The sequence below is a fragment of the Kockovaella imperatae genome (genome assembly GCF_002102565.1).
Source record: "Kockovaella imperatae strain NRRL Y-17943 chromosome Unknown BD324scaffold_8, whole genome shotgun sequence".
Lineage (NCBI taxonomy): Eukaryota > Fungi > Basidiomycota > Tremellomycetes > Tremellales > Cuniculitremaceae > Kockovaella > Kockovaella imperatae.
The window spans coordinates 44,041-70,737 of NW_019028948.1; the positions used below are offsets into that span (position 1 = coordinate 44,041).

The 26,697-nt window shown below is 53.1% G+C and overlaps 13 protein-coding genes across 13 annotated transcripts; 5 read left to right on the forward strand and 8 right to left on the reverse strand.

The window, feature by feature from the left end:
- Window positions 1–722: 722 nt before the first annotated feature.
- Window positions 723–2,421, reverse strand: BD324DRAFT_591423 (hypothetical protein). The gene is made up of 4 exons (XM_022013800.1): window positions 2,046–2,421; window positions 1,431–2,002; window positions 1,334–1,381; window positions 723–1,291 (listed from the first exon to the last, which is right to left on the reverse strand). Exons 1-4 carry the CDS (start codon window positions 2,369–2,371, stop codon window positions 933–935), a joined length of 1,305 nt encoding a protein of 434 aa, XP_021870325.1. The 5' UTR covers window positions 2,372–2,421; the 3' UTR covers window positions 723–932.
- Window positions 2,422–2,569: 148 nt separating this feature from the next.
- Window positions 2,570–4,686, reverse strand: BD324DRAFT_627962 (FMN-dependent dehydrogenase-domain-containing protein). The gene is made up of 10 exons (XM_022016065.1): window positions 4,493–4,686; window positions 4,270–4,458; window positions 3,988–4,224; window positions 3,882–3,951; window positions 3,731–3,846; window positions 3,597–3,692; window positions 3,313–3,559; window positions 3,061–3,274; window positions 2,936–3,023; window positions 2,570–2,898 (listed from the first exon to the last, which is right to left on the reverse strand). The coding sequence occupies exons 1-10, from the start codon at window positions 4,622–4,624 to the stop codon at window positions 2,617–2,619; spliced, it is 1,671 nt and encodes a 556-aa protein (XP_021870326.1). The 5' UTR covers window positions 4,625–4,686; the 3' UTR covers window positions 2,570–2,616.
- On the forward strand, window positions 4,687–5,962 carry BD324DRAFT_627966 (ketopantoate reductase PanE/ApbA C terminal-domain-containing protein). Its single transcript, XM_022016066.1, has 6 exons — window positions 4,687–4,951; window positions 4,998–5,048; window positions 5,083–5,467; window positions 5,502–5,760; window positions 5,800–5,864; window positions 5,900–5,962. Exons 1-6 carry the CDS (start codon window positions 4,756–4,758, stop codon window positions 5,952–5,954), a joined length of 1,011 nt encoding a protein of 336 aa, XP_021870327.1. The 5' UTR covers window positions 4,687–4,755; the 3' UTR covers window positions 5,955–5,962.
- A 79-nt stretch (window positions 5,963–6,041) lies between these two features.
- Window positions 6,042–8,144, reverse strand: BD324DRAFT_581012 (major facilitator superfamily domain-containing protein; the record flags this gene model as incomplete). The annotated part of the gene is made up of 2 exons (XM_022013479.1): window positions 6,042–7,835; window positions 7,893–8,144. 2 exons carry the CDS (start codon window positions 8,142–8,144, stop codon window positions 6,042–6,044), a joined length of 2,046 nt encoding a protein of 681 aa, XP_021870328.1.
- A 748-nt stretch (window positions 8,145–8,892) lies between these two features.
- BD324DRAFT_481731 (hypothetical protein) lies at window positions 8,893–10,844 on the forward strand. The gene is made up of 3 exons (XM_022012904.1): window positions 8,893–9,424; window positions 9,483–9,609; window positions 9,666–10,844. The coding sequence occupies exons 1-3, from the start codon at window positions 9,146–9,148 to the stop codon at window positions 10,769–10,771; spliced, it is 1,512 nt and encodes a 503-aa protein (XP_021870329.1). The 5' UTR covers window positions 8,893–9,145; the 3' UTR covers window positions 10,772–10,844.
- A 73-nt stretch (window positions 10,845–10,917) lies between these two features.
- On the reverse strand, window positions 10,918–14,138 carry BD324DRAFT_608946 (lung seven transmembrane receptor-domain-containing protein; the record flags this gene model as incomplete). The annotated part of the gene is made up of 13 exons (XM_022014131.1): window positions 10,918–11,292; window positions 11,341–11,444; window positions 11,492–11,638; window positions 11,677–11,767; window positions 11,806–11,843; window positions 11,894–12,165; window positions 12,206–12,288; window positions 12,332–12,471; window positions 12,523–13,596; window positions 13,645–13,672; window positions 13,735–13,850; window positions 13,918–13,992; window positions 14,057–14,138. 13 exons carry the CDS (start codon window positions 14,136–14,138, stop codon window positions 10,918–10,920), a joined length of 2,625 nt encoding a protein of 874 aa, XP_021870330.1.
- Window positions 14,139–14,516: 378 nt separating this feature from the next.
- On the reverse strand, window positions 14,517–16,369 carry BD324DRAFT_627981 (hypothetical protein). Its single transcript, XM_022016067.1, has 4 exons — window positions 15,996–16,369; window positions 15,388–15,934; window positions 15,125–15,303; window positions 14,517–15,054 (listed from the first exon to the last, which is right to left on the reverse strand). Exons 1-4 carry the CDS (start codon window positions 16,177–16,179, stop codon window positions 14,573–14,575), a joined length of 1,392 nt encoding a protein of 463 aa, XP_021870331.1. The 5' UTR covers window positions 16,180–16,369; the 3' UTR covers window positions 14,517–14,572.
- Window positions 16,370–17,979, reverse strand: BD324DRAFT_627984 (hypothetical protein). The gene has a single exon (XM_022016068.1). The coding sequence runs from the start codon at window positions 17,519–17,521 to the stop codon at window positions 16,823–16,825; it is 699 nt and encodes a 232-aa protein (XP_021870332.1). The 5' UTR covers window positions 17,522–17,979; the 3' UTR covers window positions 16,370–16,822.
- Window positions 17,980–18,179: 200 nt separating this feature from the next.
- BD324DRAFT_627986 (6-phosphogluconate dehydrogenase) lies at window positions 18,180–20,315 on the reverse strand. Its single transcript, XM_022016069.1, has 11 exons — window positions 19,885–20,315; window positions 19,797–19,821; window positions 19,659–19,742; window positions 19,481–19,605; window positions 19,351–19,429; window positions 19,223–19,297; window positions 19,088–19,169; window positions 18,899–19,049; window positions 18,629–18,844; window positions 18,406–18,571; window positions 18,180–18,350 (listed from the first exon to the last, which is right to left on the reverse strand). The coding sequence occupies exons 1-11, from the start codon at window positions 20,007–20,009 to the stop codon at window positions 18,324–18,326; spliced, it is 1,155 nt and encodes a 384-aa protein (XP_021870333.1). The 5' UTR covers window positions 20,010–20,315; the 3' UTR covers window positions 18,180–18,323.
- Window positions 20,316–20,447: 132 nt separating this feature from the next.
- On the forward strand, window positions 20,448–21,570 carry BD324DRAFT_580590 (ankyrin repeat-containing domain protein; the record flags this gene model as incomplete). Its single annotated transcript, XM_022013446.1, has 8 exons — window positions 20,448–20,529; window positions 20,686–20,776; window positions 20,858–20,871; window positions 20,925–20,937; window positions 21,010–21,161; window positions 21,222–21,255; window positions 21,327–21,478; window positions 21,524–21,570. 8 exons carry the CDS (start codon window positions 20,448–20,450, stop codon window positions 21,568–21,570), a joined length of 585 nt encoding a protein of 194 aa, XP_021870334.1.
- A 273-nt stretch (window positions 21,571–21,843) lies between these two features.
- BD324DRAFT_580860 (ribosomal protein L11) lies at window positions 21,844–22,970 on the reverse strand (the record flags this gene model as incomplete). The annotated part of the gene is made up of 5 exons (XM_022013471.1): window positions 21,844–22,008; window positions 22,069–22,142; window positions 22,446–22,593; window positions 22,794–22,871; window positions 22,938–22,970. The coding sequence occupies 5 exons, from the start codon at window positions 22,968–22,970 to the stop codon at window positions 21,844–21,846; spliced, it is 498 nt and encodes a 165-aa protein (XP_021870335.1).
- Window positions 22,971–23,167: 197 nt separating this feature from the next.
- On the forward strand, window positions 23,168–24,671 carry BD324DRAFT_482390 (hypothetical protein). Its single transcript, XM_022012905.1, has 8 exons — window positions 23,168–23,229; window positions 23,285–23,325; window positions 23,369–23,531; window positions 23,591–23,649; window positions 23,704–23,820; window positions 23,951–24,090; window positions 24,141–24,159; window positions 24,228–24,671. Coding segments are annotated over exons 2-8 (819 nt in total). The 5' UTR covers window positions 23,168–23,229; window positions 23,285–23,324; the 3' UTR covers window positions 24,548–24,671.
- Window positions 24,672–25,095: 424 nt separating this feature from the next.
- BD324DRAFT_642473 (hypothetical protein) lies at window positions 25,096–26,338 on the forward strand (the record flags this gene model as incomplete). The annotated part of the gene is made up of 5 exons (XM_022017487.1): window positions 25,096–25,253; window positions 25,479–25,566; window positions 25,752–26,024; window positions 26,122–26,263; window positions 26,319–26,338. The coding sequence occupies 5 exons, from the start codon at window positions 25,096–25,098 to the stop codon at window positions 26,336–26,338; spliced, it is 681 nt and encodes a 226-aa protein (XP_021870337.1).
- Between the last annotated feature and the right edge of the window lie 359 nt (window positions 26,339–26,697).

Consider the following 26,697-nt stretch of genomic DNA (forward strand, 5'->3'; position numbering starts at 1 on the left):
GGTTCCACTCTTCAACTGTGTTCGACTGTACATGTTGATTGATAGGTTACTTTGTTCACCTGCTTTCTTCCAGCAGAGGTGTCGGATAGTGGTGTAAGTTTCCATTGTCTTCTTACGAATTTTCGTCTAACATCCAGTAGTATTCCGCGTCCTTGCTATGGTTTTGCCCAATAATTAGGACGTACCCTCTGGGTGCGCGAGTTCGAATCTCGTCGCCTCTATGTTTTTTGCATATCCTCAATATGCCTGATATCCTTTTTTGCTGCACTTTACAGACCGTCTTCGGTGTCGGCAAACTTTCACTTTCAGACAGGTTCAACGCTATCGAGCGGGTTCTTGCAGAGCGCCTTACCGGGTTGCGACCTAAGATCCCTGTAGGCCTGTTATCGGACGACGGCCTCGACTTTCAATCTAGGCGACGATGCCTTGCAGATACTCAACGCGGCCCCAATCAATGCGTTTGATCGGCTCATCCGGAAGCTGCGACACTTTGCCAACCAAACGCAGGATCTCTCAATTGGATCGGGATCGAGGGATAATAACGAGTCCGATTCATCGTACCAGTCAGTCTCGACCGCAGAGGAAAGTGCGTCAATGGTTGATGAGACTGAGGCGTCCGAGACGTCAGAGATCCCGCCTGAGGATACGTAGGACTCTTCAAGTTGAAGAGATGCGATCACGCGACGACGCTGCATGCATGCATGTGAATCACCTATTTATTATTTTTTGGCAGGACAAGTCGTCCTCCCCTCACCGCTCCCTCCCCCTCCCCCTCCGCCTCGGTTAAAACGAGAACGGAGTTAGGATAGCGACGACTATGCTGAGACGTTCAACCTGACAGCCATCCGTGCATGTTTGGCAGGCATCACATGGAAACAGTATACTCGGCTGTAAAGCCCATCTCGATATCGATTGCTCATCGCTCAACCAGATCACGCCCACAAACCCCGCAAAGGTCTCCACAAGGTGCCCACCACCATATCCCATACACCCCAGATCATGAGCCATTTGAACAAGCCTTTGAAAGTTTTCGCGGCATCTGGGCCGAACCAGCACTTGTACAACTCCTCCGAAGTCCACATTTCCGGTGCCACACGTTCCATCATCCGCCGTTCGTACCTTCGTATAGCTTTGTGCAACCGTTTTGGATCTGGCCGGCGTATTCGAGGTTTGCATGGTGTTTGAGTGACGGGCAAGAACGAAAGGGGGAAAGGAGCAAGCGAGGCGAAGCGAGGGGGCGCGTGTAGCTCCGCTACGAGGGTTTGTCCGAGTTCCAGAGCATCCTTCATGGCTACAGTAGTGTTAGTGTGTGAAAGAGATCTGTCTGACTCACCCTGATTGACGCCCTCTCCTGAAGGTGCCATGGCATGTGCTGCGTCACCTGGGTGCGAATCAGTCATGCGGCGTGGCGAGGGGAAACCTCAACTCACCCATGATGGTCACTCCAGACAGATCTGAACTCCACCTGAACTTTGAGTCGAAAGCGTAGAGCCTTCTCGGTGTGATGGTGCTCTCATCCACTGCCATGATGCACTCCTCGACCCCCTTTGTCCAACCCGGATACAGCTTGTTGATCCATTCGCGCTTGCCAGTCTCTGGCAGCTTGTTCTGCTCGAGCCACTTTTCATCACATTTCAACTCGGCATAGACCTTGCACTTCCCCGCCGAGTTCATTTGGGGGATGAACGCTTTCCCGTCCCCGAGCACGATGCACATGCCACTCCCCACAAACTCTCTGATGGACGGAGTCATGGAAGACTCGGGGATGAGCATGTCATATAGACTGATACCGTTGTATGTCGGCTTGGTAGAGTGTAAGAGGGGTCGCACCCTGGAGAATGTGCCGTCTGCGCCGATGAGAATGTTGGTGGTAATGGAGGTGCCGTCCAGAAAAGTCACTTCGTACGTATCATTATCGATGACTCTCGTCGAGCCGACGCCATGGTTCCACTGGATGGTTCCCGGTTCCAAAGAGCCGAGGAGAAGATCACGTAGCATGCCCCTGAGAATGCTTTGAGCGTCTGACCCCTTAGGTCTCGGCTCACCTGTCAATTTCTGGCCGTTCAGGGAAAAAAGAGCTCTTCTCGGGAGATTCGTCAATCCATGCCTTTCCACTCTTGTCAAACACTCTCATCGCCTCGCCTTCGGGCCTCATCATGGCTCTAGCATCGTCCAAAAGCCCAATCTCCCTCAAGGTCAACAGTCCACTCTCCTCATGCAGATCCAGGGTGCCGCCTTGTCCCCTGGCCTCGGCAGACTCTTCCCGCTCATAGACCACGCAAGGCACGGAGTGAAGCTGGAGATATCGAGCGAGGCATAGACCAGCAGGTCCAGCGCCAATGATGGTGACGGGGCCTTGTGGTGTTGACATGGTATATAGTACAAGTGTCAAGAATAATCGCGGCAATCGGCGTGAGAAGTAGATCTCTTTATAGCCTCGGGCAGTCGGTGAACAGCTCGGATGTGCGGCGAAATAGTCGGGAGATGCACGTTTTTTCAGATCTCCGCGGCAGCGGGCAGGCGGCATGAGTATTGTACAACAAAGTCTTATTACACCCGCAACATGTCCTCGTCAGCTATCAACGGGTCAAGGGCCTTGGTATTAAGCTTGGAACGTCAGTCCGGCTCTCTGATGAGACGCACCAGATGTGGCCCTAGTTGATCCAGCCGAGTCACACCGAGCAGTTTCATCGTGGTATGGATCTCATCCCGAAGGACTGCCACGTCAGCCCCGACGGATGGATACCTCAAGCCCTCACTCTCGAGAGCGTGGACGATACCATCCTTTCCATACGTCATGGAGTAGAGGATGGGTCTACCCAGTCCAACTCCTTTTGCCCCAAGACAGATGGCCTTGATTACATCAGTGCCGCGCCTGACCCCGCCGTCAAGGTACACCTGTCATGAGCTATGGCACGGGATAGAAGGAACGAACCTCTACTTTGTCAAAAACATCTGGACGATGCTTCCGGAGCTCCAGCAGGGTATACAAAGCAGGTTCTGAACCATCCAATGCTCGTCCACTACATAGTCAGCGAACCACCTTGACTGTGATCCCACCCATGATTCGACAGATAGATCGCCTCGACTCCCATTTCCACCGCCTTGACGCAGTCTTCGACCGATTGGACCCCCTTCAGACCTATGGGCAGATTCGTATGTCGCCTCAACCAGGCAATGTCATTCCAATTAAGCGTGGGGTCGATGAATCCTCCTTTGGCCCGTGCAATGCCACCGCCTTTCCTATCCCGAGCCATCTTGCCTCCCGACACGCCTATAATGAGCCAGCGCCGAGATCCGAGCTAGTCTCACCTGGTATCTCACCCGCCTGACTCGCCTCAATCTCGGCCAAGCTACGCTCATCTGCTTCGCGTTTGCCCGGGGCAGCTGCATCCACCGTGACGAAGATGGCTTTCAGTCCAAGGTCGTTGATTTTATGTATCAAAGCTTCCGACTTGGGTCGATTGCGATCCACGTAGAGCTGCATGAAAAGTGGCTGGGTCCGGCTTTGACGAGCATTGACAATGTCCTGCAAGGGATCCGAAGCGTTTGTGGATATCTATCTCGAGTCAGTCGAGGCTTGATCCCTGACTCACCATGTAGATTGCTTCACACTCACCCGCCGCCGCTGTCAAGAGCTTCTCGCCGTCTGGATGAGCGAGGCCGGCCATGCCTGTAGGGCTGAGGAATATCTAAATCTGAGTGACGAGATTCATTGACCGGCACTCACAGGCATGGACGTTGGCTGTCCAAGCATGACAGTGGACGAGTCGACCTTGTCCACGTCCACTAGAACCCTTGGCCGAAAGAGAATCTTGTTGAAGGAGGAGCGATTCAGGTCGAGGGCTTAGGATAAGCTCCAACTTCATTGTCTAACATACTGTACATGTCCGTAGCTCCTGCCGACATGTACGCCCATGCCTTGGCGGACAGCTTCCGCCGAGCAGCTTCCTATCGTCTCAGATGTACCCGGCCGTTCAAACTCACTTCGAAATCTGGGAGACCGACGATCTCACCCAGGGTGATCTCACGCTCCACCTCGGTCGCAGTCCTCTGTGTCGAAGGTGGGAGCGTAGTCGGATCGACGGTCCCTTGCAATGCGCTCGGGTCAAGCATATGCTCGATGACACCAGGCGGATGGATAGATTGGAACACGGTAGTTGCATCTCGACCGGCGAACTGAAGGATTGGTCCACTACCTCCTGGATGGGCTTCGGCGGCGAACTGAACCACTCAGTGTGACTCGTTCGTAAGAGTATGCCGTCTCACCTTGGTCAAATCATACACTTTGCCATCGATGACCACCCAACAATCGTCCTCAGTGCAATGCTTCTGGACCTCTGCAAATGGAATGAGTCCAAACCCCGTGCTTCGGTCGTTTGGAGGCGACGGGTCGAAAGATGAATCGAGCTTGATGGTTTGTGCCCCAAAGTATAGCGTGGCGAGGGACAGCACGATCTGGTATCAGCGTTTGAGCGGAACGACGGCTCACCAGACTGCCCACCTCGGCGTGTCGTAACGGTGGAACACCGCGAAAGTCAGAATGACAACCGCGCGACCACTTGAGAACATTTCCCCGAGTCGATCGCAAGCCTCGAAGTAGCCTGACTGTTGACCGTGACATGGTCGACTGAGTTATGCTATCCGACAGGAACGATCGTATTTCTATGGACGGTATACGGACCGTTCGGCCCGGGAACCCACAATCTATTCCGGGGCAAACCCAACGCAATATTCCGGAATGCACACTATACCATGTCCATGTCCAAGCCCAACGTCCTCGTCTTTGGTCTAGGAGGTATCGGTGGCGTATATGCGTGTCTATTGAGCCTGTCGGAGCGGTGCTGTGTTCACGTCGTTGCGAGATCAAACTATGAGAGCGTGAAGACGAGGGGATTTCGATTGGTTTCGCCAAAATTAGGCGACCACGATGATATCCAGTTCGCGGGCGGTGAGTGGAGTGGGATTGTCCAGAGGTGCTATACTGAGGGGGTCAGTCTGGAGAAGCTGTCGCGAGGCAAATGAATCGAACGTACAGTTCGACTATGGTAAGTCGAGCCGCTGGGACCTTACTGATCGCAGTGATTTGTGCCAACAAGGCCCTCCTCGATGCCGAGCCTTCACTCTCGGAGCATCTGCGGCCAGTCATCACCTCGACCACTTCCATAGTCCTACTGCAAAATGGGGTAGGCATCGAAGCACCGTTGCACGAATCGTTCCCCAACACCACCATCATTTCAGCAGTTGTATGGACTGGGGGCAAGATGCTTCCTGAAAAGAATGGCATAGCCGGGGTCGAACACTTTTCCGATCTATCCTTGACTATTGGGGTGGATTACAGAGCCAACGGGGACAAGGCAGAGGAAGACGCCAAGCTTGATCGCTTCGTTGAGATGATCAAAGCCGGTAAGGGAGGGTGTATTGTCACAGACGATATTCAGAGTCAACGTTGGGTCAAGGTCATATGGTGAGGCCATCCGAACGACGTGAGCTGAGTGCAGGAACGCTTATGTCAACTCGTTGACTGCTGCTATTCGTTTACCTTCTCACTTTCTCTTCGCAGCCACCCCATTCGCCGAGCAGCTTTCCATGGCCATATTGAGCGAAACGTCTACCGTCGCTCGAGCCAAAGGGCTCAATATTCCCCCAGAAACGGAGCAACAACTCTTTGACCGATGCAAGGCTGGCATACCCGGAGCGAAAGGTTATCCTAGCAGCATGATGATGGATTGTATAGACTGCAAGCCGATGGAAGTCGAGGTGAGCGGGTACCGTGCCGCGTGGCACTGATGACAACAGGCCATCCTCGGTACACCCCTAAGGGAGGGCCAACGACTGGGCATTCCCACACCGACACTATTAACGTGAGTATTGGACTCCCGAGTCATGCTGACCTCAGTATGTACACCATTCTCAAAGCTGTTGACCTGGGACGTGCAAGCCCAGATCTGTAATCGTACCAAAAAAAGACATGATGCATCAGGATACTACTACGGCACGTGAACATGAATTAAGAAACTACCTCTATCCCTAAACTGTGTCTACATGCGGTGCTTTGGGGGGACACCGTTGATGGCGTTCATGCGAGGAGTCCTCTCAAAGTAGTTGGCGGCCTCTCGGGAGAGGGCGTCATCCTCCTCGGCAGCAATGTCGGTCTCAAGCGCGGGCTTCTCCTTTCCAGAGGAGGTGATTCGGGACTCGTAAATCTTCCGGAGTTCCTGAACTCGCTGCTCTCGGTCGAGGACGGGGTCGTAGGCCAAATGTCTCTTGAGAACGACTCGCTCGTAAAGGGACAAGTGTTGAGGGTGGATGGCAATACCGTGGTAGTCGCCGGCCCTTCCCTCTCGTACGTAAGACCAGTATCGGTCCTGTTCCCTCAGGTCAAGACCAGTGGTGTCGGGAATGAAGATCCAAGTGAAGATCGCACCGGCGAGACCGAACCAACAGACGATCCAGAATCGGGTGTGAGAGTCGTTGACGTAGTTGTACATGATAGCAGGGGCCAAAGCACCGAGTTTTCCAGAGGCAGCCGAGAGACCGTGAGCGGTGGCTCGGACGGAGATGGGGAAGATTTCGGCAGCAAGCAAGAAAGTGGTACAGTTGGGTCCGAACTGTTGGAAGAAGGAAGAGAGGTAGTACATGGTCTGGAATCCTCGGATGTGAGCCTTGGATTGCAGCTCGTGGTAGAAGATGGCGGGGAAGAGGAAGAAGATGAAGTCCATGAAGAAACCAATGTTCTGCATCCTCTTTCGTCCGTAGAACTTGTGGTCGATGAGGAGGGCGGCCATGTAGTAACCGACGAGGGAGACTCCGATGTTGACCAAGTTCCAGTTCCAGTTGGTGATGACGTTGTTGGCGGCTGCGGGTGAGATGACCTTGATGAAGGAGGATTGGAAGAGCTTGTTGCCGTAGAAGAGGAAGTCGTTGAAGAACCAACCAGTGGTGGATCCGACGAGACGTCCTCCAAAGTGGGAAGAGACGAGTCGAAGAGCCTCAAAGTCGTATCCGGATTGGTTGACGTGGAAGTCCTTCTTGGATCGTTGGAGGGCGGTGGAGGAGTAGACCTTCTTGTAGTAACGGAAGTAAGCGAGCCAGAGGGTGAAACCGGCCATGATGGCGAATGAGACTCGGAAAGTCCACTGGGCAGTCTTCTCCGAGTAGGGCTCGTGACTACCGCCGTTGAAGATGAGGAGGAGGATGATGAGGATACCCTGGTTGAAGAGTTGACCCCATCCTTGCATGAGGAAGGCAAGAACGACGTTTCGGCCTCGGTGAAGCTTGTCATCGGTCTGAGAGCTGGCACCAACGGTCTTGGATTCCAAAGCAGTGGTCGAGGTCATGGGGTATTCACCACCGACTCCGATACAGTAGAAGAATTGAGACCAAGCGTAGCAGATGACCCAACCGTTCAAGGTTGTACCCCAAGAAGCAGTGAGCATAATGAGACCGAGGAACATGATGAGGGCATCTTGGACCAAACCAAATTTACGTCCAATCCAGTCACCTTCGATACCGACAGTGATCTGACCAACGATGATACCGACGGGTTGGAGGTAGGTGACGGCAGCGACCCAGTTGGGGTCACAGACCTTGTGAGTCTTCCAGCAGGCCTTCCAGACGGATTGGTAGAGGGAACTCAAGTTACCAATGGAGAAGATGGTGTAACCTTCGGTGAACAGACCGAAACCTCCAATGACGTATCGTCGGAAGTAGGCACTGATGGGGGAAAGAGGATCATTCTTGAACATGGTACCGAGGTGTCGGAGTTCACGACGGGCCTCAGCGTTGGACTGGGCATTGACCCAAGCCCATCGCTCGCCAAATGGCAGATCAGCCTGAGCACGTGTATCAGTTTTTCGAAGCTTGGTTGGTATGATGATCCCACTACTCACCCAGTAGACACCATCCTTGTAAGAGTCGGCAGGGGCGAGATCGTCGTACAATGGGTGACCTGGACCAAAGTTGTCGAGGTCGCTGGCACTGTCAGAAGCAGAGGTGTTACCGTTTTGTTGGGGGTAGTGGTGCTCGTCAGCCTCGTGAATGGCAGGGTAAGCGGAGCCTCGAGCCAACGAGTCGTTGAGGTCGAGAGGGGGTGGTCCCTGGTTGTGAATGGGTCCCGTAGCGGGAGTGTTTTGAGCAGACATGTGGGACATGGTGCAAGGAGTGGTGTTGGGGGGGTGGTGAGTGAGAAGATGAGAACGAGAGACAGGAGACAGAAGCCCGCTCTATATATCTATATCAACACAGTGGAAATTTTTTGCATGCTCAACAGGTTCTCATAAGGAAGGAAGGAGGAGGAGGCAGACAGCGATGGTCTTTTTTTTTTCCTTCTGTCTTTTTTTGGGACGCACGTTCGTGAGATTCGAGCAACGTCAAGGGGTTATTTTATTATGTTTCTGTCGATGGTCATTAGTATCTCACTCCTCAGATCCTAATCAGATCGCAGCCCTCAGCATTAGTATCGTTTGCTTCACCGCCAAGCCCCAGCCCAGCGGCTATTGGAGTTCCATCCCAATCAACTAACCGCATCGAGGCCGACTCCACACTTGCCATCCATGTCTGACCCGCGATCAATGGACCTAATCTCCCAATCTATCCTCTCTCGAGGGCAACGTGCATCTCACAGTGGAGCACTCATAAATTTGGCCGATGCATATGAGGTTTGGGAGTCGATCCCATGATTTGCCCTGACTGGCATATGACCCATCATCCCATTTCACCGGATCCTACCCGGATGGCAGGATTGCACGTTCCTTGCATATTCCCATGTCTGGGTTTTCTATTTATAACCACTTCGTTTGAAGACTGTGGGTGGCAGGTCAAAAGGTCCCAATTTTATGCCTGATTCCCCTTTCTCCCCTTCCATCTCTCCCCGCGACCCAGACTGACCCGACCTCGATCGGTAGGTGCGCGCGTGCGTGCATCTCATTTGGGAAAGTGGGCGGCGCGACATCGATAAACGTGCATTCATCTTCTGGTGCGTTGTTGCATACATCGCGGGACCGGTCGAGCGCGGCTGAACTGGACATTGATTCTCCGAGGGCCTCTCTGCCTTGGTGCAGCAAAAGGTTGGGGCAGAATAAACTCGGGTCGTCGTGCGTCTGTCTGTCAGGTCGGCAGGCAGGCAGGCAGGCGACTATCGGCAATGAGATCGGCGAATCAAGGCGTACTACATTCCCCGACGCCTTATGATAAATTTCTGAACATCTTCCACCAGAGTTGCACGGATGTATCCATCCAAGTTCAAGTTGACCTCTCTTGTCAGTGGGACGCGATCGAGGTATCAGCAGCTATGGATGTATGGCTGACCCCCCCTGTGTGCCATGTCGTTTCTTCCGCCACATTGCTTGGCCGGCGGCAACCCAAAACTTTCGATTATGTTCTTGTTTTTACGTCATTCCCCGGTCAATCGATCGATTCACAGGTATGTGCCACCAAGGACTGACACTTTTGTTGCTTCTATTATTGATCAAACACTCTAGCGCTCACCAAGCATGGTCCTCTGGCGATCCAATGACCCTCTACCGCCCAAGTCCCAAGGTATGGTCTGCAATTTAGACAAGATCGTGACGTCCGCTTGGGAGAGGAAGCGGCCGATCCTGCACCACCGTGAGTCCTTTGAACGTGGAGTCAAACCTGTGTTTCCACTCTATAACTCTGTACAGTGAACGCAGATACGACATGGCTCATTCAGCTGCCCGTACCCAATCCTAGCACTAGTTCCACCTCTCGCAGATGGTTCAATGTCCTTATCGACCCTTGGTTGTTCGGGCCACAGTCAGACGTCGCATCTTGGTTTAGCAAGCAGTGGCATGCGATTCCCCCCGCTCTGGCGAGCGTACCGGATGTTGAGAATCTGTGTCGAAAGGTTGAGACGATTACACCCGGACAGGAAGATCCATTCGACTCGTCAGATCATGCGCATCCGATCGATGCCATCGTCCTCTCTCATGAATTTACAGATCACACTCACCAGCTCACGTTGTGTCAGATGCCCAAGTCCACGCGTGTGTTCGCAGCTAGCAAAGCAGCTGCGCTGGTCCAGTCTTGGAACCATTTCGACTCGATCAGTGAGATCCCCTCCCTCCAGGACGCTTCAGAGTGGAGGGATCAGACAATCTCCCTGATCCCGGAAGTCAACACAGGAGAACACACAAAGAGCTGGGTAAAAGTCGGTAGACTCCAAAAGGAAGGCGACGCGTTCTATTACCATTCAGCCCTGGCCATCATCTTCGACCTTTCATCATCGTCTACCCCCGAGTCTGCACCTGTCGAAGCGATAGTATACACACCTCATGGTGTTCGAGCTGAAGCGCTCAATGTCCTGCAACGGTCCAACGACGAGACTGATCAGACTGTCCATCACCCGATACAGACCCTCGCTCTTCTACATGGTTTACACGATGTTTCACTCGATTGGGGACAACAACTCAACTTGGGTGCTTTCAACGCCTTATCTGCGCAACGCGTCGTGGAATCAAAATACTGGATAGGAACCCACGACGAGGTGAAAAAGGGTGGTGGACTCGTCTCTTGGTTCCTCAGGCGAAAAGTCTACACTGTTCGAGAAGCGCTCGAGGCAGAATCAAAGTCAGATACCAATCTCGAAGAACCGTCTGAAAAGAGTGCGGGGGCAGGGTTTTGGAGTCGAAAACCTCAGACTCAGGGAGGAGGGGATGAACTCGCACATCTAGAGGAGGGCGGAGTCGATGTAGGCGGTAGAGGAAAGTATTACGAGCTCCGCACAGGTGAGAGCATGGTTTTGAGCTAGCGGATTCCACACGTGTCTCGTCAATGTAGCCTTAGTCCCCCGTTGTCATACCATGTACATGATGCTTCCTACACTCGATTGCTTGTATGAAAGAGTCGAGCTGCCCAGTCTACTGAATAAGATTCCGGATCCCGCAGAAACCCTCGTCAATCATTCTTCACACCCTTGACCTCTCTCCGTGGACTATCCTCGTCCCTGTATTCAGGGGGACTACCCCTACCACCTCCTCCTCCGCCGGCTTTTGGTGATCCAAAGTCATCCTCGTCACTGTCGTCTCCCATCGCAAATACGACATTCTCATCTCCGACGCCTCCCTTGTGACCCATGGCTCGGACCTTTGCACTCTTCAAAGATCTCGCATCTTCGTCCAAATCACCATCAAAATCGTCTTCCTGGTTCAAAGGTTGATGCTGACCCTCACGACCATTCTCCATCTCGTGGAACTCGTAGTCTTCCGCATCGGCCTCCGCTTCGTCCTGCGCAAGCTCTTGTGACATGGAAAAGCGGACATTGTCACGGGTCTGCCCTGGTCAGCAAGTGCCTTGACTGTCAAGTCCATTCCGACTCACCGGACGCCAGAGCCAGGCGATAGCAGAAAAGACGCAAAGATAAATAGTAGCCAGACTGCCATCGAGGAGGATCCACCGCCATCGCCAATTCTTCGGAGCGTAGTCTGAAGTGTGTCAATGGAAATTCCACTTGACGCGAAACTCGACTCACCCTCTTCCAATCTGTTGGACAGACTCATTGAAGAGATGACAAAGAAGCCAGCGACTACGATCACCGCGATGATCAGAATTCGCCAGAGTCGCTGGAACTTCTGAAGCTTGTGTCGTTGCTTCTGCGCTTTGAGGAGGAGGATAGTGCCTGGAGATATGAGCATACGAATGGCATCTCGAACGCACCGTTCAAGCTGACGATGATCCACATGAGGAACGCGGTGAGTGTAAGAGCCAAAGGGAAAATGAGGATCATGATGATGACGAGGGAGGCGCGCTGTCCTGTGAGCGATGGGACGTGTCCTTCAGACTCACGTCCAGTTCAACTTCAACCGTTCCGACAGAGTAGAGCACTATTCTACGTCAGCATGCATCCCTCTCTCAGAGTTAGCCCGGCACCCACCGCCAAAGACAAAGTGGAATCCGGTCAACATGCGAATCTTGCCCATGACGCTTCCCAAACTTTGGGTTATGACGCTCAAACCCATGCTCACGATGAGCAAGAGGAAAAAGCTCAGCGAGTTCCGAGCGGCGTTCAGGATAGAAACGACGAATAGGAATGCGAGCGAGCTGGCGCCACCGCCATGCTTGTTGATGTATCGGTAATAGCCATAATTGGCCACCATCTCGATGATGAGAAAGACGATCATCCCGGAGATGTAGTACTGCATGGGGCTGACAATGTCAGATCGAGTGTTGAGCGTGTCAGACTCACAGAAGCTCGTTCCGGTGCTTGATGCAGAGGAAAGCCCATCCCAGACCTAGAGCGGCATAGACGACGCTCAGGAGGAGATAAAACTGGAGAGAAGTCAGTACGATCATTCAAATGTCAGGAACTCACATTGATCTTGGGATACTCCACAGCCGGTAATTGACCTTCAAAAGTGTTCTGGAAAGTGACAAGACCGCTGTACTCTGCATGTGTAGCGTCCTGTCGAGAGCTGATGTCACGCGAGTTGAGCAAAGTGACCGGCACGACGCCTGTCGGACAAATCAGCTGGGTCGATGCGGGAGCTCCCGCGGTTCACTCACCGACACAATAGTATCCCGTCTTTCGGACTGGATACTCGATTGTCCCGGTGTAATATGCAGCTTGCTCGCTCGAGCCAGGACTAACATCCTCCTGTTCATCGCTCTCTCCCGGCTGCTGATTCTGAAAAGGCTCATCCATTGTTGGCACTGGATTGCTCCACCCATTGTTGTCCTGGTCGCTCTGATCCGAGGTGGGAGGCACGTCCCCTACATTGTCCCATTCGTTACCTTGACGACCGACTCCGTCATTTTGGGCCGAGTTGGCCAAGACGTCTGTCCAATCACCATCTTGACCATCATTGCCTTGAGGTTGGTCCTGTACAGCAGCCTGTGGAGCGTCGACCTGTTCCAGCGATCCAGTCATATCCTGAATCGCAGTGCCGAAGTTGTCGATGAGATCCAGTTGACGTTTCCGATTACCACCCCACCATCCCCATCCCCAGCCTGAAGAAGTCTCCTCCTTGCCCGAAGCATCATCTTCATCTTCATCGTCATCGTCAGCGTCCTCGTTGTCGGCTGGAGGATTCTCGCTAACTGGTGCCTCGTCGGTCGGGTCAGATTCGAGAGATGGTTCTGGGGTAGAAGGAGGTCGAATGTAGCCAGCGTCGTTATGCGTAGTTCCCTCAGTCTCCCATGATGGCCTGTCGGCAGGTTGGTTGGCCTGTCCGTCCCAGCCTTGATTGTTCTCTGAAGGAGGGGATTGGCTCCATGGGTTGGTGGTACCTTGATCATTGGTCCCAGGTTGTTGATCGAAAGAGCCGTCAGATCCATTGTCCTGATCTCCACCTTGAACCTCGCTCTGACCCTGCGTTTCACCTTGTGTTTGTCCCTGATCTTGTCCATCGTAGTTTTGACCCTGGTCCTCCTCGTTCTGACCTTGGTCCTGGTTCTGACCCCAACTCGGGGTCTGTTCCATGGGCGGCTGCTCGATATCATTGTTGTAGCCTCCCCCGTTCGGGGCCGAGCCGAATCGCAGAGCCTGAGTGAAGATGGATGTAGATTCGAGGGTTTTGCCCTCGGGAAGGGAAGTGATAAAGGCACCTGATTGAGCAGAGGTACACAAGCCTTGTCGCACTACAGGTCGTCAGCTGAGATCTGCTCAGAGGGCATCAAGCGGCTCACTGGCTGAATCTGTGCAAATGTATGTTTTCTGAAATCTTCGGGTCAGTACCTGTCCCCTAACCCCCTTACTTTCGAGCACCTCTGACTTACCGGACGATACATGCTATCTCCATTAACATCCGGGGTCTCTACTCCGAGATAAGGCACATCACTCCATTCGTATATGACCAGAGCGACTTGTCCAGACGAAGCGGGATTGAATTCGACTAAGGAACGTTGTATGATCAGTCCAAGTATTCTCTCTGAGAGCCCCGGGTGTGCGACCGGACTCACCATTGATTTGTGCCGTTTGACCTCCCCACATTCCTGAACATACCTCTTTCAAATCGTCCGTGTCCCTGATGGGCACTGAGTACACCGTCAGCGGAGCTTCCTCACCATTATACCAGGGATATGGGAGCTGGTGACTCACCTGTGTAGGCCCAGGCTGATTGCTGGGATTTCAAGACCAGCCCCAGAGCCAGCACAAGATGAGAACTCGACAAGCGCAGCATAGTGTGCGGACCAAAGGATGGAAGGTGAACAGGCGCGTGTTGGTTGAAATGGGGGTAAAAGCGAGTGTGATGGATGATCTTCAGGTCTCTGGTCCGCACTCTCTCTGGTGGCCTAAGAGCTCCCTACGACCTTGGTCTGCGTCGTCGTTGTCGCTGTTGTTCTTCGATGCAGTCGATTTTGACGAGCAACCCATGAAAAATTATTAACTGGGTTGTCTCAGAACTCCTTCCCTTTTTTTTTGAAATTCTAAATGCGGGAGAGTCGAACGGGAAGTGGCACGTGGCAGAACTCCGTGAGCGTGGAGCTTTGGGCGAAGTGTGAGTGAAGATGAATGGGGGGCACACAGTCTAGCATTGGGGGGAGCCTTGAGAACCTTTTTGCTCGGATATGCAATGCAAAAATTGTCCTTTCTGTGCCTTGAACCCAGGACTACTTATGGAACGACACCTCCCGTGAGCCTTCTAACCGTGTCTAAGCTCTTTTGCTGTATCTGCTCATACAGCTCGAAATAGTCTATAGTGGTTTGTCCGAGAGCCTCTTCAAAGACCACCTTGCTGGACTCTGTCGAGCTCGAGCTTTCCTCCGGTGTGGGACTGCGACTACCCGACGACGATCCCAGGTTACTCTGGAAGATACCGGCCGCTGAAGCCGGCAAGAAATCTTCGTAGACTATCGGGGTGACGGTCACGATTCCATCGTCGATGAGGTCTTCCAAAGACCTAGGTGTACCTGGACCAATGGAAGTGAATGCAAGAGAGTAGGTGAAATAGGCTAATCGATCCTTCCGGAGTGATTTCCAGGAATCTGGAAATCGAGCAAAGACTTTTTGTAAATTGGCTTGGTGCTCATCGTTGTTTTCGATGTGAGCTTCGACGCGCTTCAGCTCGTCCATGAGTTTCATGTACAAGTCATGTCCTGTGGGCACCACGAATCAGTCTCTCACATTCTTCTCTTCCGGGGGATTCCATGGCCTAATACCACTCACCCTTTGGAGTCAGAGCCACACCCCTCGATTCAATCTCTCCAAACCTGGCTCGGTGAGCGCCTAGACCCTCTCCACCGGGAAACCTGATGGCCTCCGTAAGGGCTTGGAATGATGTTTGTCTGAGAAGAATTGGACATTGTCGAGCTGGAGGCCCCTCAATGATCTGTTTCGCGGGGATCCTGTCAAAACCCAACCGCCCCCTGAATCAGCCACCAAACAGAAACGAAGGCTGGCGAGGGCTTGTGCGGCGACGCTAGACTCACTCTCTCCGAATCATATCCCGCTGCGCTGTGTCTATGTCCAAGACTCTCGGCGTCAAGTGATTGATATGCGGTCCTCTGAACCCGACGATATCGGCGACGAGAGGGTGTGCCTGGTCCAATTTTCGATAAGTCGCTTGATCCACAAAGGCAGTTTCGTGCCATCTGAATGTCTCCAGGCCGAACTGAACCAGATCCTTGGCTTCGTCCTCGCCAAGTCCACCTTGCCTTTCGGCCATAGTCACGAGCTCCCTTACCCGAGGATGAAAGATTTCCCGCTTGGCAAGAATGTCTAGAGCTTGCTGCCGTAGCATAGGATCGGATATCAATTCGGGTCTTAAGAGAGACGTGAACACTCGGAACGGATTGGCTTCTAGAGCTGAAGAGGAGATTGGGCGGAAAGCAGTGGCATGGACAGGAACACCAGATGTCGATAGGTCATAGTAACCCACGGGGTACATCCCAAGCGTTGCGAAGAATCGGGCGATAAATGCCAATTCCGAGGGTCTGCCTAATCGAATGGCTCCGTGACGCTCCACGCCGAGTCGAGCTGTGTGCGCGTTGAGCCAGAACTTTCCTTACACCAAGAGAAATAGAGACTCGCGACTCACCTGAAGTCTCCCAGGATCCACCACGCTCCTTCACACGCTCATTGACATCATTTACCAAGTCGATCAACTCGCCATAGAGTGGCACCTCCAGCCGGTACATGCTCGACAGAGCGGCACAAAAGTCCCGTCTGATCTCATTCGGCGAGACGAACCGAGCGTGAGGGATGTATCCGTCGTCAGGCATGATTTGGCGGTCAACACACACACAGTATTACAGACTCTACAAATCGACGGGGGTCGATGAATGCTATCTACCATCCCTCACGTCGCGGCTACGAGTGCTTCTTCTTATCACAACTTTTGATCGCTTGCGCTTATTTCGCCAAACTCATAGAACCGGGCCGGCCGGATCCGTGTAGACGTGTTTATCCAACCCTCGATGATTCACGATCGACACATGCATTAAGCTAGGCGATTGATCTCGTGGGGAGACACTGTCGCGACGACGGAGGGCACCACCTCTTGCTTTCGTTATACCGCATGTGACCCTGACGATGGGTCAAAAGAGGGCTCAAACAGCACCAAGGGATGAAAGGACGTCGATTTGTGCCGTCACGTCAAGACGCTGCACGACCTCCTTGGCACCCCTGGCGCATAAGGGATGCGAAAATCAGCTCCTCGAGGTACTGTTGGACTGCTGATATCAGGTGGACTATTGCGCGTCGTCGACGAATACGCCAGTGTTCACTGCATACCGCATAGGAGTCTGATCAAGCGACGACACATGCATATGAGCAGTGCGAACCAGTGCAGTGGGTACTATGAACCTAGATCTTCAGATTCAGAACAGAACCTGTGGAGCTCTTTCCACGACCTTGTGAGTGACACTACCAGTCCGGCGGATGCTCAAATGTCCTCGCCGGGAGTTTCGAGCGAGATCCAGATGGTTCGCCGTCTTCGACAAGTGAGGCATCGGTGGACGCCACTTCCTTGGCTTGTCCCTCTTCCGCGTCTACCCCCTTGCGACGCGCTTTCTGCGTCGCAGGGACGAGCAGAGTATTTCGCTTGTTCTCACCACCCTGGACAAATATGAAGGGTCCGAGACCGGTACTGCCTTCAGCCTCTTCTTTGTCCACCTTGTTCTGGAGCCATTCCCTATCAGAGTTGTGAGAGCGAGAAGGAGAAAGCTCTTCGTTCTCGGTCATCGAGGCCGGTTCAGGCGCTTGAGAGTCCTCCGTATCGGCTTCTGAAGGTGGCGGGCTAGTCGATATGGGAGGCAGATCATCGAATCTCAACCTATCTGACAATGATTTTTGACCGGATGGGGTCCTCAGAGCGTCCAGCTCCCGCTCCAATCTCGACACAGATTTAGAGATGTCATCATTGTCATCGCTCTCTGAAGCCGAAGCCGAAGCCGATGGCGAGGGTGAGCAGAGATCTGACCTCTCGGCTGCAGTATGGCCTCGTGTCTCAGTGTCCAATCGAAGCTTTTGAACACCCTCAGCTGAGCTACCGACGCTCGCGCTGGGCGCTGCAGCTGAGCTAGATTCGACCGAGGTGGCAGTGGCGTCTGCGGGCTCTGACATTGCTGGTTGAGGAGCTGGTGATAAGACGAAGCTGGGGACCGATGTGATGATGGTACGCTGGTGGTCCGGTTGGAATAGCTTGCCTTGACTTTGGGCGAATGCAATGAGTGGCTACCTTGTCTCGTCGAGTCAGATCTAGGACCATATCACTACTCTTATACTCTTATACTCGAATGCACTTATGGGACCGACCGTAGCTCTTGCTTTCTAATCAGACTCCCTGAAACGAAGGCCACCATGTCAAGCGTGGGAACCACGAGGCCCAGATGTCCTTGCAGAGCAAAGGAGAGATGGACCCCATGTCCCTCCAGTGGGACGCCAAGTCTCAGGGTACATGGGGAGTGTCAGCGCACTTGAAAGGATCAGTTCGCAGGTCCGTAAGTACAGTCAGCAATTATGACGGTAGAGTCTGAGATTGAGATCGGGGCTGAGGTCGAGTGAAAGGAACGAGCTGAGACCGTCATCCGTTGTGGAGACGTCCAGGCCTTGCCCAGTCTTCGGTGCTCCTGTTTGGACGCTGCTGGCGGAGCTGGAGTGGGATCTCTCTGTAGTCAGTGGATCGGATTCTGGGACTGGGGCACAAGCTTTTATCCGAGCCTCAGCAGTCAAATATGTGAGTGCTTTTCCGCCTTGTCGTTTCTAAGCCGGTTAATCCAAGCCTACTAGACTCAATGATGCACGCTCCCACCTTGCCTACCACGTAATACAGGTACTCATTCAGAGCCTCTCATCGTCACTTTGTCTCTAACATGGGTGGTATATACCTTCTGACGGGGTATGAGTCGAGATAGAAATAGATATCTTAATCCTCCTTTTCCAATCGTGTCGTCTAATAAGTTCCGCGTCAGCCAAGATTTCCTTTCGAGTTGAAACTTAGGACCCACCTTGCCGGAGAATGGCGGCAGACCCGCGGCGATTCGCTGCCCTCCTACTAGCGCTGTCCAATCGAGGTCGGCACCTCCATGCGCTCTAGCACTGAGCATATGTTGCAAGGCCACGTCGAGGGACGGCATGGGAACATCGTGGTTTTCAGCGAGACGTCGAATGTGTCTGGGAGGTGCAGTCAGCAAGCAAGCAGCCGTAGTGAAAAATAACAAAAGGACTCACCTGGCATCGGCGATTCCTCCTGCCAAGTTGAATCCTCCTTCCACTGCGAATTTGTTCTTGCTGATTCTCTCGGCGTATCTCGTCAAGTGAGGCGAGGAGTGTTGATCCCTTATAAGCTCGACGAGCTGACTCGAACCGACGCCAACTTGATCTGCGAGTGTGAAACTTTCCGATAAGAGCTCGATAAAGCCGACCTCGAGCGAGTTTCCGACGAGCCTGACACCCATATCAGTAAAGAGCCAAGGGCGAGTTTTCGAGAAGATGACTCACTTGAACGCCATGGCTCGCTCAACGTTGCTACCCAGATCCATGACCTTCTTACCGATAGCTGGGACAAGGGCATGTGCAGCGTGCTTCCTGGCAAAGTAGTCTCCGGAAATTGCCAAGACGAGATCCGCATCCTCCGCGGCAGCCGGGATACCTGGACGATGTCAGCAATGTCCAAATGAGCACACTCACCAAAGACTGGGCACGAGAGGAATACCCTGTGAGGTTTCGAAGTGGCCATACGTTCCATCGCGCCTGCAGTGGTGGGGAAGATCTGAGCCAGAGAAGGATCAGGCGAGCTTCAAAAGGTTACACATGCTGACTCACGGTGCTGGTGTCGATGAAGATGGTAGTTCGCCCGTGACCACCTGGCTTGATACCATCTCCAGCGTCCGATTGACTCTACGATGATGATATCAGAAACAGAAATCTCGGAATAGACCAGGCGATCGCACCTCCTGACCCTTGAAGAGCTGTGTGTAGACCTCTTCAACAGCTTCATCACCTCCCAAAGACGTCACAATGATGTCGGCGCTGCAACGGATGGTCAATGAAACCCCCCTTGTGCACCAGAAGCAGGCTCACGTCTTGCCGATGACATGCAAGTCCCTCTCGACCTCGTACATCTCCTCGGTCAAGCCCTTCATCTCGGCATACGTCTTGAATTCTGACAGACCCTTGTCTGATCGATTGTATACCTTCAAGGGGGGCTGAGGGAACATGAGCACAAGGCGATCGAGTATTGGAGCTACGGAGAGCTCACGGCTGCTCTCTCTGCCAGCGATTTGGCCAGATTGACCGCCATCCGTTTTCCCATTGCCCCTAAACCGACGAACGCTAGCCGATCCTGCGAGAGAGGTATGAGCGATATCATCGGAGGAGACATATTGAATCGACTCACGTGCGCAGGGACAGGCGTTATGGGTCTTGCGAAAAGATCTCAGCTCTAGCCTACAGCAGTTCTGCTCGGACGATTGATTATCGCTCACCTTGAAAATGGGATTGGTTTCGTGTCTCCTCCATCCATAGTGTCATCCTCCATCTTTTCGACTGGGGGCGTATGAGGTAATCCGGCAGTGGAATCGGCAGCGAAATGAGCGTGATGACTTGACATGTCGAGGGTGGTACTGTGTGAACAATTGAGGCTTACACGTCGATGATTCTGACTGGATGGAAGTTTGGGCGAGTGTTGTAAGAAAGGTGGTGCTCCAGATTCAGCGGGTCCAGTCTTTATTTAATTGAATGTTCAAGCAAGGATGATGACTCTGGGATAAGAGACCGCTTCCGGGAGACTGCGTTAGGGGAACGGGCAGTAGGAGTTCCAGTGGATCGCTAGTCGCTAACTATTGATGAGTCTGATCTCTTGCCTGGATTCGATGGACGAAAACGTAGAGAGAGAGAGTCAGTGGAAAGAGGTAGAGAACAGATGAGAGACAATGAGACTTGAGGCCGGATGCGAATTTTTGGCGAATTCCAGCTGTGACGTCGTCGTGAAACGCCCCGCAGCTGCTATTCATCCACTTGGTTTCGCACCTCACATCTCACCTACAGCATGGCATCCATCGCACCGTCCAGAGCAGCGCCTCCTCCACCTCCACAAGATGAGGAAGGAGAAGATTCTGGAGCTTCAGCAAGTGAGCATCATACCAATGGCGAAAACGGGGGAGGGACGGGGGCGCAGGCAGGCAGGCAGATAGTGTCTCACCGCGTCGAGGCCATCCCTCCTTCTTTCGTCCGTCTCACCGGTTGCGTGAGTGGAGAGCTTACTATACTTGCTTTGTGCGTCATAGGAGAACGACTGCTTGCAGGTGCGAAACATGATAACGAAGAGCTAGTGGAAGAAGCTTTGAACGAATTGGAAGATATCAATCACGTTGATGGGTGAGCTCTCGGTGGGAGAGACAGAGACGATGCAGTATTGGAGAATCATTGATGCCTTTTGATGCGCGTTTGCCTCGACAGGCTTGGAAACACTGGTGAGCTGAGACCGGCCAAAACATGGATGTCATGCTGACGTCGTGGGATTCAGCACTTCACTATGCGTGCGTTGTTGACTCTTTGGCCTCCCCCCATGCTTTCCAAGAGAATCCTACTGACACCCTCCCTTTCCGCAGTATCATCCACGCTTCGACTTCCACTCTCGAACCTATCCTCTGCCATGATTCGTGTGATGTAGATATTCGGAATCGTCAGAATGGAGATACACCATTGCACATCGCAGTGAGGCAGCGATGGGAAGACTCAGAGGGCTTGAGATTGTACCTTGGTAAGCGGCCCCCATTTCGGAAGCCCTTCCTGAGGGATTCTTGACTTACATCCGATACAGTTCAGAGCCTGCTGGAAGCTGGAGCAGATACCAAGTGAGTGACAGTCGAACACACACCCCGGCTCCGCCTCGGCTTAACAATGCTCAACTCACCCCGGGTGACAGGATTCGCAATCGGTACAATGAGAAACCCGTCGATCTTCTCCCTCGACCAGACTCGTCAGCCGACCCAAACTCTGACGATGAGCAAGTCAGAGCGGCGCTCAGAAAAGCTGAAGCAGAGGCCATGGTCGCCGACAGGGGCGACATCGTGCAAGGTGGGTGATTTCCTCATCAGACGTCCTGCTGACCTCACGGCTCAGAGGACGACCTTATTGATCCTAATGACGTCGCTTCGGATTCAGACTAGATACCTGGATGAATACAGATCTTGATGACATGCACATGGCTCCCTTGCTCGCCTGTATGCACTGACCAGCATGACCACATGGATCCTTCGCATGCGCTGGACTGGACCACCCAATGCGTTAGAGAAAATGCATTTTGTGACCAGTGCCATCCACTTGATCCCCAAAACGACTTTATACATGGGTCCAGCCTGGACCACGGCTCACGCCAGCCGCGGTACAAGGCACACCGCTCTCCATCCTGTCGCACCTTCCTTCCCACTACAGCCCCCAGTCTACTCGTCTGGGACGACGAGCTCGCCACTCCTGATCTCCTCGATGATGTCGTGAGGGGGTCTTCCGTCAACAGTGCATCCAACTGATTGGGCAGTTCCGAGGATTTCCCTGACTCCTCCTGAAAGGTTCTTGGCGAACGATTTGTGAGCCATCTTACGGGCGATCTGGACGTGTGCGTTAGAAACCCGAAAAAAAGCTAGAGAACCCAAGGCTGGCCGACTCACGTTGTAGACTTCGTCGAGGGAGATGTTGCCGGAGTGTTGGATGTTCTTCTGCTTCTTTCGGTCACGAACGGGCTCTGAGGTAAAATGTTAGCGGCTGAGAGAAGACTCATACAAAGTCGCGCTGAGGGATCCGATCCAGGTGAGGAGACACGGGGCCCCGAGCCTCCGCAAACAGGTAGAAGGGAGAGCGCCGAGCTACGGATTGGCAGAGCGGAAGGACGCCGAAAGAAGGCTGGGGCAGCCGATGAGCAGCCCCACCCGTCTCCCAAGGCTCCGACTGTCTTCCACGGCCCCAGTAGTCTATGCGCTCTCCGAACGTATCCCTCCTTCCTGCGTCCCTCACAACAGTCCCATCCGCTGATTCCACCATCACTCACCTTTCAGAGCCTTGATGACAAGGGCAGAAGCGGTAGGGACGACAGTGACGGTCGCTTGACGGTTCTGGATCGTCAATTGACAGGTGACTCGCAGACCCTTCCAGTCTCCAGTAGCTTTGGCAATGTCTTCACCGACCTTCTTGGGAGACTAAGAGAGGGGCATTGTCAGCCGACAGAAGGGCTTGACGGGCACAGGGTGAAGATTTTTCCAACGACAAGTGGGTTTGACGAATTTTGCAATTGGTAGTGTGCCCTTTTTCAGCTCCACAGAGCAGCAAGCCGACGACCCTTCCAATGCAATCGCCTCATAGGTCCATTCTCGACGCTGCATACGATCCGCCTACTCACCAAACCAAGAGGACCGATCTTTGGTGCCAGAGCTGAGGAAGCACCAACTTCACCTCCAGTCGCACGGAGGTAGATGATCTGGCAGAGGGGTCAGTCGGGTTGATCCAAAGAGTCCGCGCAGCGAGACTGGATTCCAATACTCACCTTTACCTCGTTGGGGTCGATCTTGGGAGCCATTTTGATATGATTGTGCTATCGACGTGATGTAGGACGACCTCTTAAGCAGCTCGAGTGCCAGGGGAAGCCAGGTGAGAGAGCCCGCCAATCCTCGTCGGCGTTTATTTTAACGCCGATATCGGCGATGATGCTTAAATGTGGCACCCGGCCAGTCCCGGAGGCGCTGGCCCCCCACCCCCACCATCCGTCATTGGCATCGGTTCCCAAACATAAGCTCATGCTTTAATAAAAATGACCAGACCCCTCAAGTTCATCTCTTGCAAGTCGGTTCACCGCTAAAGCTACTGATCTGTGCGCTAAATCTTCCCTTACAGACCTCCGACGCGGGGTCAAGACCGCGGAAATAGGCTTGGTAGTGGGCGATAAGATCCACCCTGCGAGTCTGAAGGGTAAACCAGTGACATCGCTCTTTGACGTGATTGAGAGATGGGATGAAACGGATAACGGAGCGACCCTCAAAGAAGCTGAGGAAGTATTGAACCTTGGCGATGTCGAGGTCCTTGCTCCATTACGTGGGAGAGACGTCTTAGCCGTAGGGTACAACTATAAGGATCACCATGCGTGAGTCCGACCCACCGAGTCGAGAGGTTTGTGGAAGTTGACAAGGGTTAAAATGTCAGCGAGTTCCAAAACACAGGTATTGACAAGTCCATGTCTGGCGATCTGCCAGAATACCCTGGTGCGTCAGGCGTGTGCAAAGCTTGTCATGCCGAGTCTGACCTTTGTCTTTCAGTGATCTTTACGAAACGAGCTACCTCCATTGTGGGCCACGGGCATCCGATCTATACACATCCAAAAGTCACAAGTAAGGTAGACTACGAGGGGGAGTTGGGGATTATCATCGGAAAGGGTGAGTGTGCGGATCGATCTCGGATCCAGTGATGCCTCAGGCCCATACGACCTTTTGGGAGGTTTCATGAATGCGACCCAGGCTGTTCGAGATTTTTGCGGTGGGCCATCACGAGCTGACGATCTTGAAGGCGGTTTTAGGATCCTCAAGGAACACGCTTGGGATCACGTTTGGGGAGCGACCATCATCAACGATGTGACTGCTAGAGATAGACAAGGGATGCACAAGCAATTCTACATCGGAAAGAGCTTGAATTCGCATTGTCCCATGGTGGGTGTGACGCCAACGTATCTTGTATACTGATGGGATCGTCCTCACAGGGTCCATACGCAGTGCATAGTGAGTACAGCTCGGTCCTCGTGAGATTTGAGTGCCTCGCTGACCCCTGCCCTGCCCTGCCCCCCCAGAGTCCAACCTCGATTTCAACAACATGAGCATCCTCACCCAACTCAATGGTCAAACCGTCCAATCTCAACCGACTACCGACCTCTTATTCGATATACCAACACTCGTTGAGACCCTCTCCATGGGCATCACACTGCAGCCAGGGGACGTGATCGCCACAGGGACGCCTGTAGGTGTTGGCGCATCCACAGGTCGATTCTTCAAAGGCGGAGATGTGATCAGCGTGAGCATAGAGGGTCTAGGGACGCTGGAGAACACAGTTGAAGATGGTGACGGAGCTGGCAAGGTGTCCCAAGTCAGAGAGCACAGGTCAGAGGTATGAATGAGACAGCTCGAGGGTTGAATTTGTAATGCGGTCAGATTAGGAAATATTTTCCTAATCAATTAGGAAAATCATTAGTAAATCGCCCCCCTCCCTCCTTCGCCACTCTAGGTGGAGACAACATCCATCGACGTCCATTCTTGACAATTGACCTGTAAACTATCAGACGCTCGTCGTCCAATCGACCGGCATAAAAGAGGCATCACAGACCGTGTCCCTCTCAGTGACTCATTGGAAGGCGTGTAGAAGCTCTTGGAGTGGAAAAGCAAGGATTCCAAGGAGCTGACGAGGCATTGAGAAAGGTTTGGGCCTCCCTGCCCTTCTTTGAACTCGAATCGACCTTTCTCGCACGACCTCCTCTCTCACGATCTTTCACGACTCATCCGTCGTTAACTGGGCTTGCATTCAGCTCAGTGGACTCTCAGGAGTACTCTCGAGTTCTTGGTTGATCTCGGGGTTTCAAGCTTTCTTTCGTTCCAACACCCCTTCCGATCAACGACCTTTCAGCCATTCACCACATTGTCCTTCCTTTCCCTTCTCCCGACATCATGTCTCTCGCTCTACCGTCCTCAGCCGGGCCATCCAGTGGCAAGGTCAAGGCTCCGACGCCTTCGGCCGTTTCGCAATCTGGATCCGCAACGGATGGAAAGCCGGTGACCAGTGTTCCAGAGATCACAGCGGTACAGGGTCTAGTCCCGACGTTGCAGTGAGTCAGACCGTGTGCGAAATGCCTTGTTTCTCGTGCGTCCTTGCGCAAAGCGCGGGCGTAGCGGCTGGGACCCGGTGTGGTATGCTGTTCTGGGCGGAGGTGCGCCGTTTATCATCCCTCTTGAAGCTCCCGCCCGGGGTCGAACATACAGTCCTCGCTTTCCCTTGCTGAGATTCTTCTGTCCCCAACCCCTCGCGAAGCCCCGCTGACATCTCTCCCAAGAAACATTGTCGCCACTGTCAATCTCGAGTGCCGTCTGGATCTCAAGACGATAGCGCTGCACGCGCGAAACGCAGAGTACAATCCAAAGGTGACTGACTTCTTGAATGGGTTCTAGCAGCTTTTGTGCGTTGTGCTGACGCTAGCGTTATGCTCATGTCGTTCTCCTGCCACCATCCCTTCTGACTTTATCTTTCGCCCTCTGTGACACCCTCTTTTCTCCACCCTCTTGATCTCCCATCCTCATTTCCCGCCGCCTTTCGCCTGCCCCAACAGCGATTCGCCGCTGTGGTCATGCGTATTCGAGAACCTAAAACGACAGCCTTGATCTTCGCATCTGGAAAGATGGTCGTCACAGGTGCCAAATCTGAAGACGACAGTCGATTGGCATCGAGGAAATACGCTCGAATCATCCAAAAGCTAGGGTTCGAAGCGAAATTCGCAGAGTTCAAGATTCAAAACATTGTGGGAAGTTGTGATGTTCATTTCCCGATCCGATTAGAGGGCTTGGCATTCAGTCATGGAGCGTTCAGCAGCTATGAGCCAGAAGTAAGCGAACTCAGGGGGCGCCATGGTGGCCGAGTGCTTGAGAGAGAGCGAGAGGAGAAGTTTCTGGCAGATTCGCTGAAGCGACACGCTTTCGCAGTTGTTCCCTGGTCTCATCTACCGCATGATGAAGCCAAAAGTCGTGTTGCTCATCTTTGTCTCTGGAAAGATTGTACTGACCGGAGCAAAGGTGAGAGAAGAGATTTACATGGCGTTCAATCAGATCTACTCGGTCTTGGTCGGTGAGTGCCTTGTCAATGGGCCCAAGCGAGTCTCAAGACTGACGACGGTCCACAGAGTTCCGTAAAGAGTCATAGAGCGCGACAACGAATCCGACCGATCGATGGCGAATTCTGACGGGCACATCATCTCATCTCTCCAACCGTTGCGAATGGTGTCGTTCCATCCGAGATAGACCAAGATGTGAATGTGTAAACACGGCATCCACCATCCGTTTCCTCTCCCTGCCCCCTCTTCCTCATCCACGCAGCGGTGTTCTCATATTCTCCTTTTCGTCCCTCAATCACCATCGACAGCCTAACACTCTCGTCACCTTTGTCCCTCTGTCTCGTACACTGTGCATTGGCAGAGATCATGTAGACCCCATGCATTGTCATTTGAAGTTCGGAGATGCGATGGCCGACGGTGATCATCCATGACGAGGATCGGAATGCCG

Bases quoted from the DNA above. Each gene is read 5' to 3' on its own strand.
- BD324DRAFT_591423 (XM_022013800.1), bottom strand. From the start codon at position 2,371: ATGTCAACACCACAAGGCCCCGTCACCATCATTGGCGCTGGACCTGCT. The intron at 1,382-1,430 runs GTGAGTTGAGGT...ATTCGCACCCAG, and splicing joins GTCTGGAGTGACCATCATGG to GTGACGCAGCACATGCCATG. The intron at 1,292-1,333 runs GTGAGTCAGACA...ACACTACTGTAG, and splicing joins AGGAGAGGGCGTCAATCAGG to CCATGAAGGATGCTCTGGAA.
- BD324DRAFT_627981 (XM_022016067.1), bottom strand. From the start codon at position 16,179: ATGCCTGACGACGGATACATCCCTCACGCTCGGTTCGTCTCGCCGAAT. The intron at 15,935-15,995 runs GTGAGTCGCGAG...ACGCGCACACAG, and splicing joins TGGATCCTGGGAGACTTCAG to CTCGACTCGGCGTGGAGCGT. The intron at 15,055-15,124 runs GTGAGTGGTATT...TGGTGCCCACAG, and splicing joins TGTGGCTCTGACTCCAAAGG to GACATGACTTGTACATGAAA.
- BD324DRAFT_481731 (XM_022012904.1), top strand. From the start codon at position 9,146: ATGAGATCGGCGAATCAAGGCGTACTACATTCCCCGACGCCTTATGAT. The intron at 9,425-9,482 runs GTATGTGCCACC...CAAACACTCTAG, and splicing joins GTCAATCGATCGATTCACAG to CGCTCACCAAGCATGGTCCT. The intron at 9,610-9,665 runs GTGAGTCCTTTG...AACTCTGTACAG, and splicing joins GCGGCCGATCCTGCACCACC to TGAACGCAGATACGACATGG.
- BD324DRAFT_627986 (XM_022016069.1), bottom strand. From the start codon at position 20,009: ATGTCAAGTCATCACGCTCATTTCGCTGCCGATTCCACTGCCGGATTA. The intron at 19,050-19,087 runs GTGAGTGTGCTC...GACATCGTCCAG, and splicing joins CCTCTCGTGCCCAGTCTTTG to GTATCCCGGCTGCCGCGGAG. The intron at 18,572-18,628 runs GTGAGTCCTTTT...TGCACCTCCCAG, and splicing joins GGAGGAATCGCCGATGCCAG to ACACATTCGACGTCTCGCTG.
- BD324DRAFT_627984 (XM_022016068.1), bottom strand. From the start codon at position 17,521: ATGTCAGAGCCCGCAGACGCCACTGCCACCTCGGTCGAATCTAGCTCA.
- BD324DRAFT_627966 (XM_022016066.1), top strand. From the start codon at position 4,756: ATGTCCATGTCCAAGCCCAACGTCCTCGTCTTTGGTCTAGGAGGTATC. The intron at 4,952-4,997 runs GTGAGTGGAGTG...TGAGGGGGTCAG, and splicing joins TGATATCCAGTTCGCGGGCG to TCTGGAGAAGCTGTCGCGAG. The intron at 5,468-5,501 runs GTGAGGCCATCC...AGCTGAGTGCAG, and splicing joins CGTTGGGTCAAGGTCATATG to GAACGCTTATGTCAACTCGT.
- BD324DRAFT_482390 (XM_022012905.1), top strand. The intron at 23,532-23,590 runs GTGAGTCCGACC...TTAAAATGTCAG, and splicing joins AACTATAAGGATCACCATGC to CGAGTTCCAAAACACAGGTA. The intron at 23,821-23,950 runs GTGAGTGTGCGG...ACGATCTTGAAG, and splicing joins GGGGATTATCATCGGAAAGG to GCGGTTTTAGGATCCTCAAG.
- BD324DRAFT_627962 (XM_022016065.1), bottom strand. From the start codon at position 4,624: ATGTCACGGTCAACAGTCAGGCTACTTCGAGGCTTGCGATCGACTCGG. The intron at 3,847-3,881 runs GTATGTTAGACA...GCTTATCCTAAG, and splicing joins AGGAGCTACGGACATGTACA to CCCTCGACCTGAATCGCTCC. The intron at 3,024-3,060 runs GTGGGATCACAG...CTGACTATGTAG, and splicing joins ATCTATCTGTCGAATCATGG to TGGACGAGCATTGGATGGTT.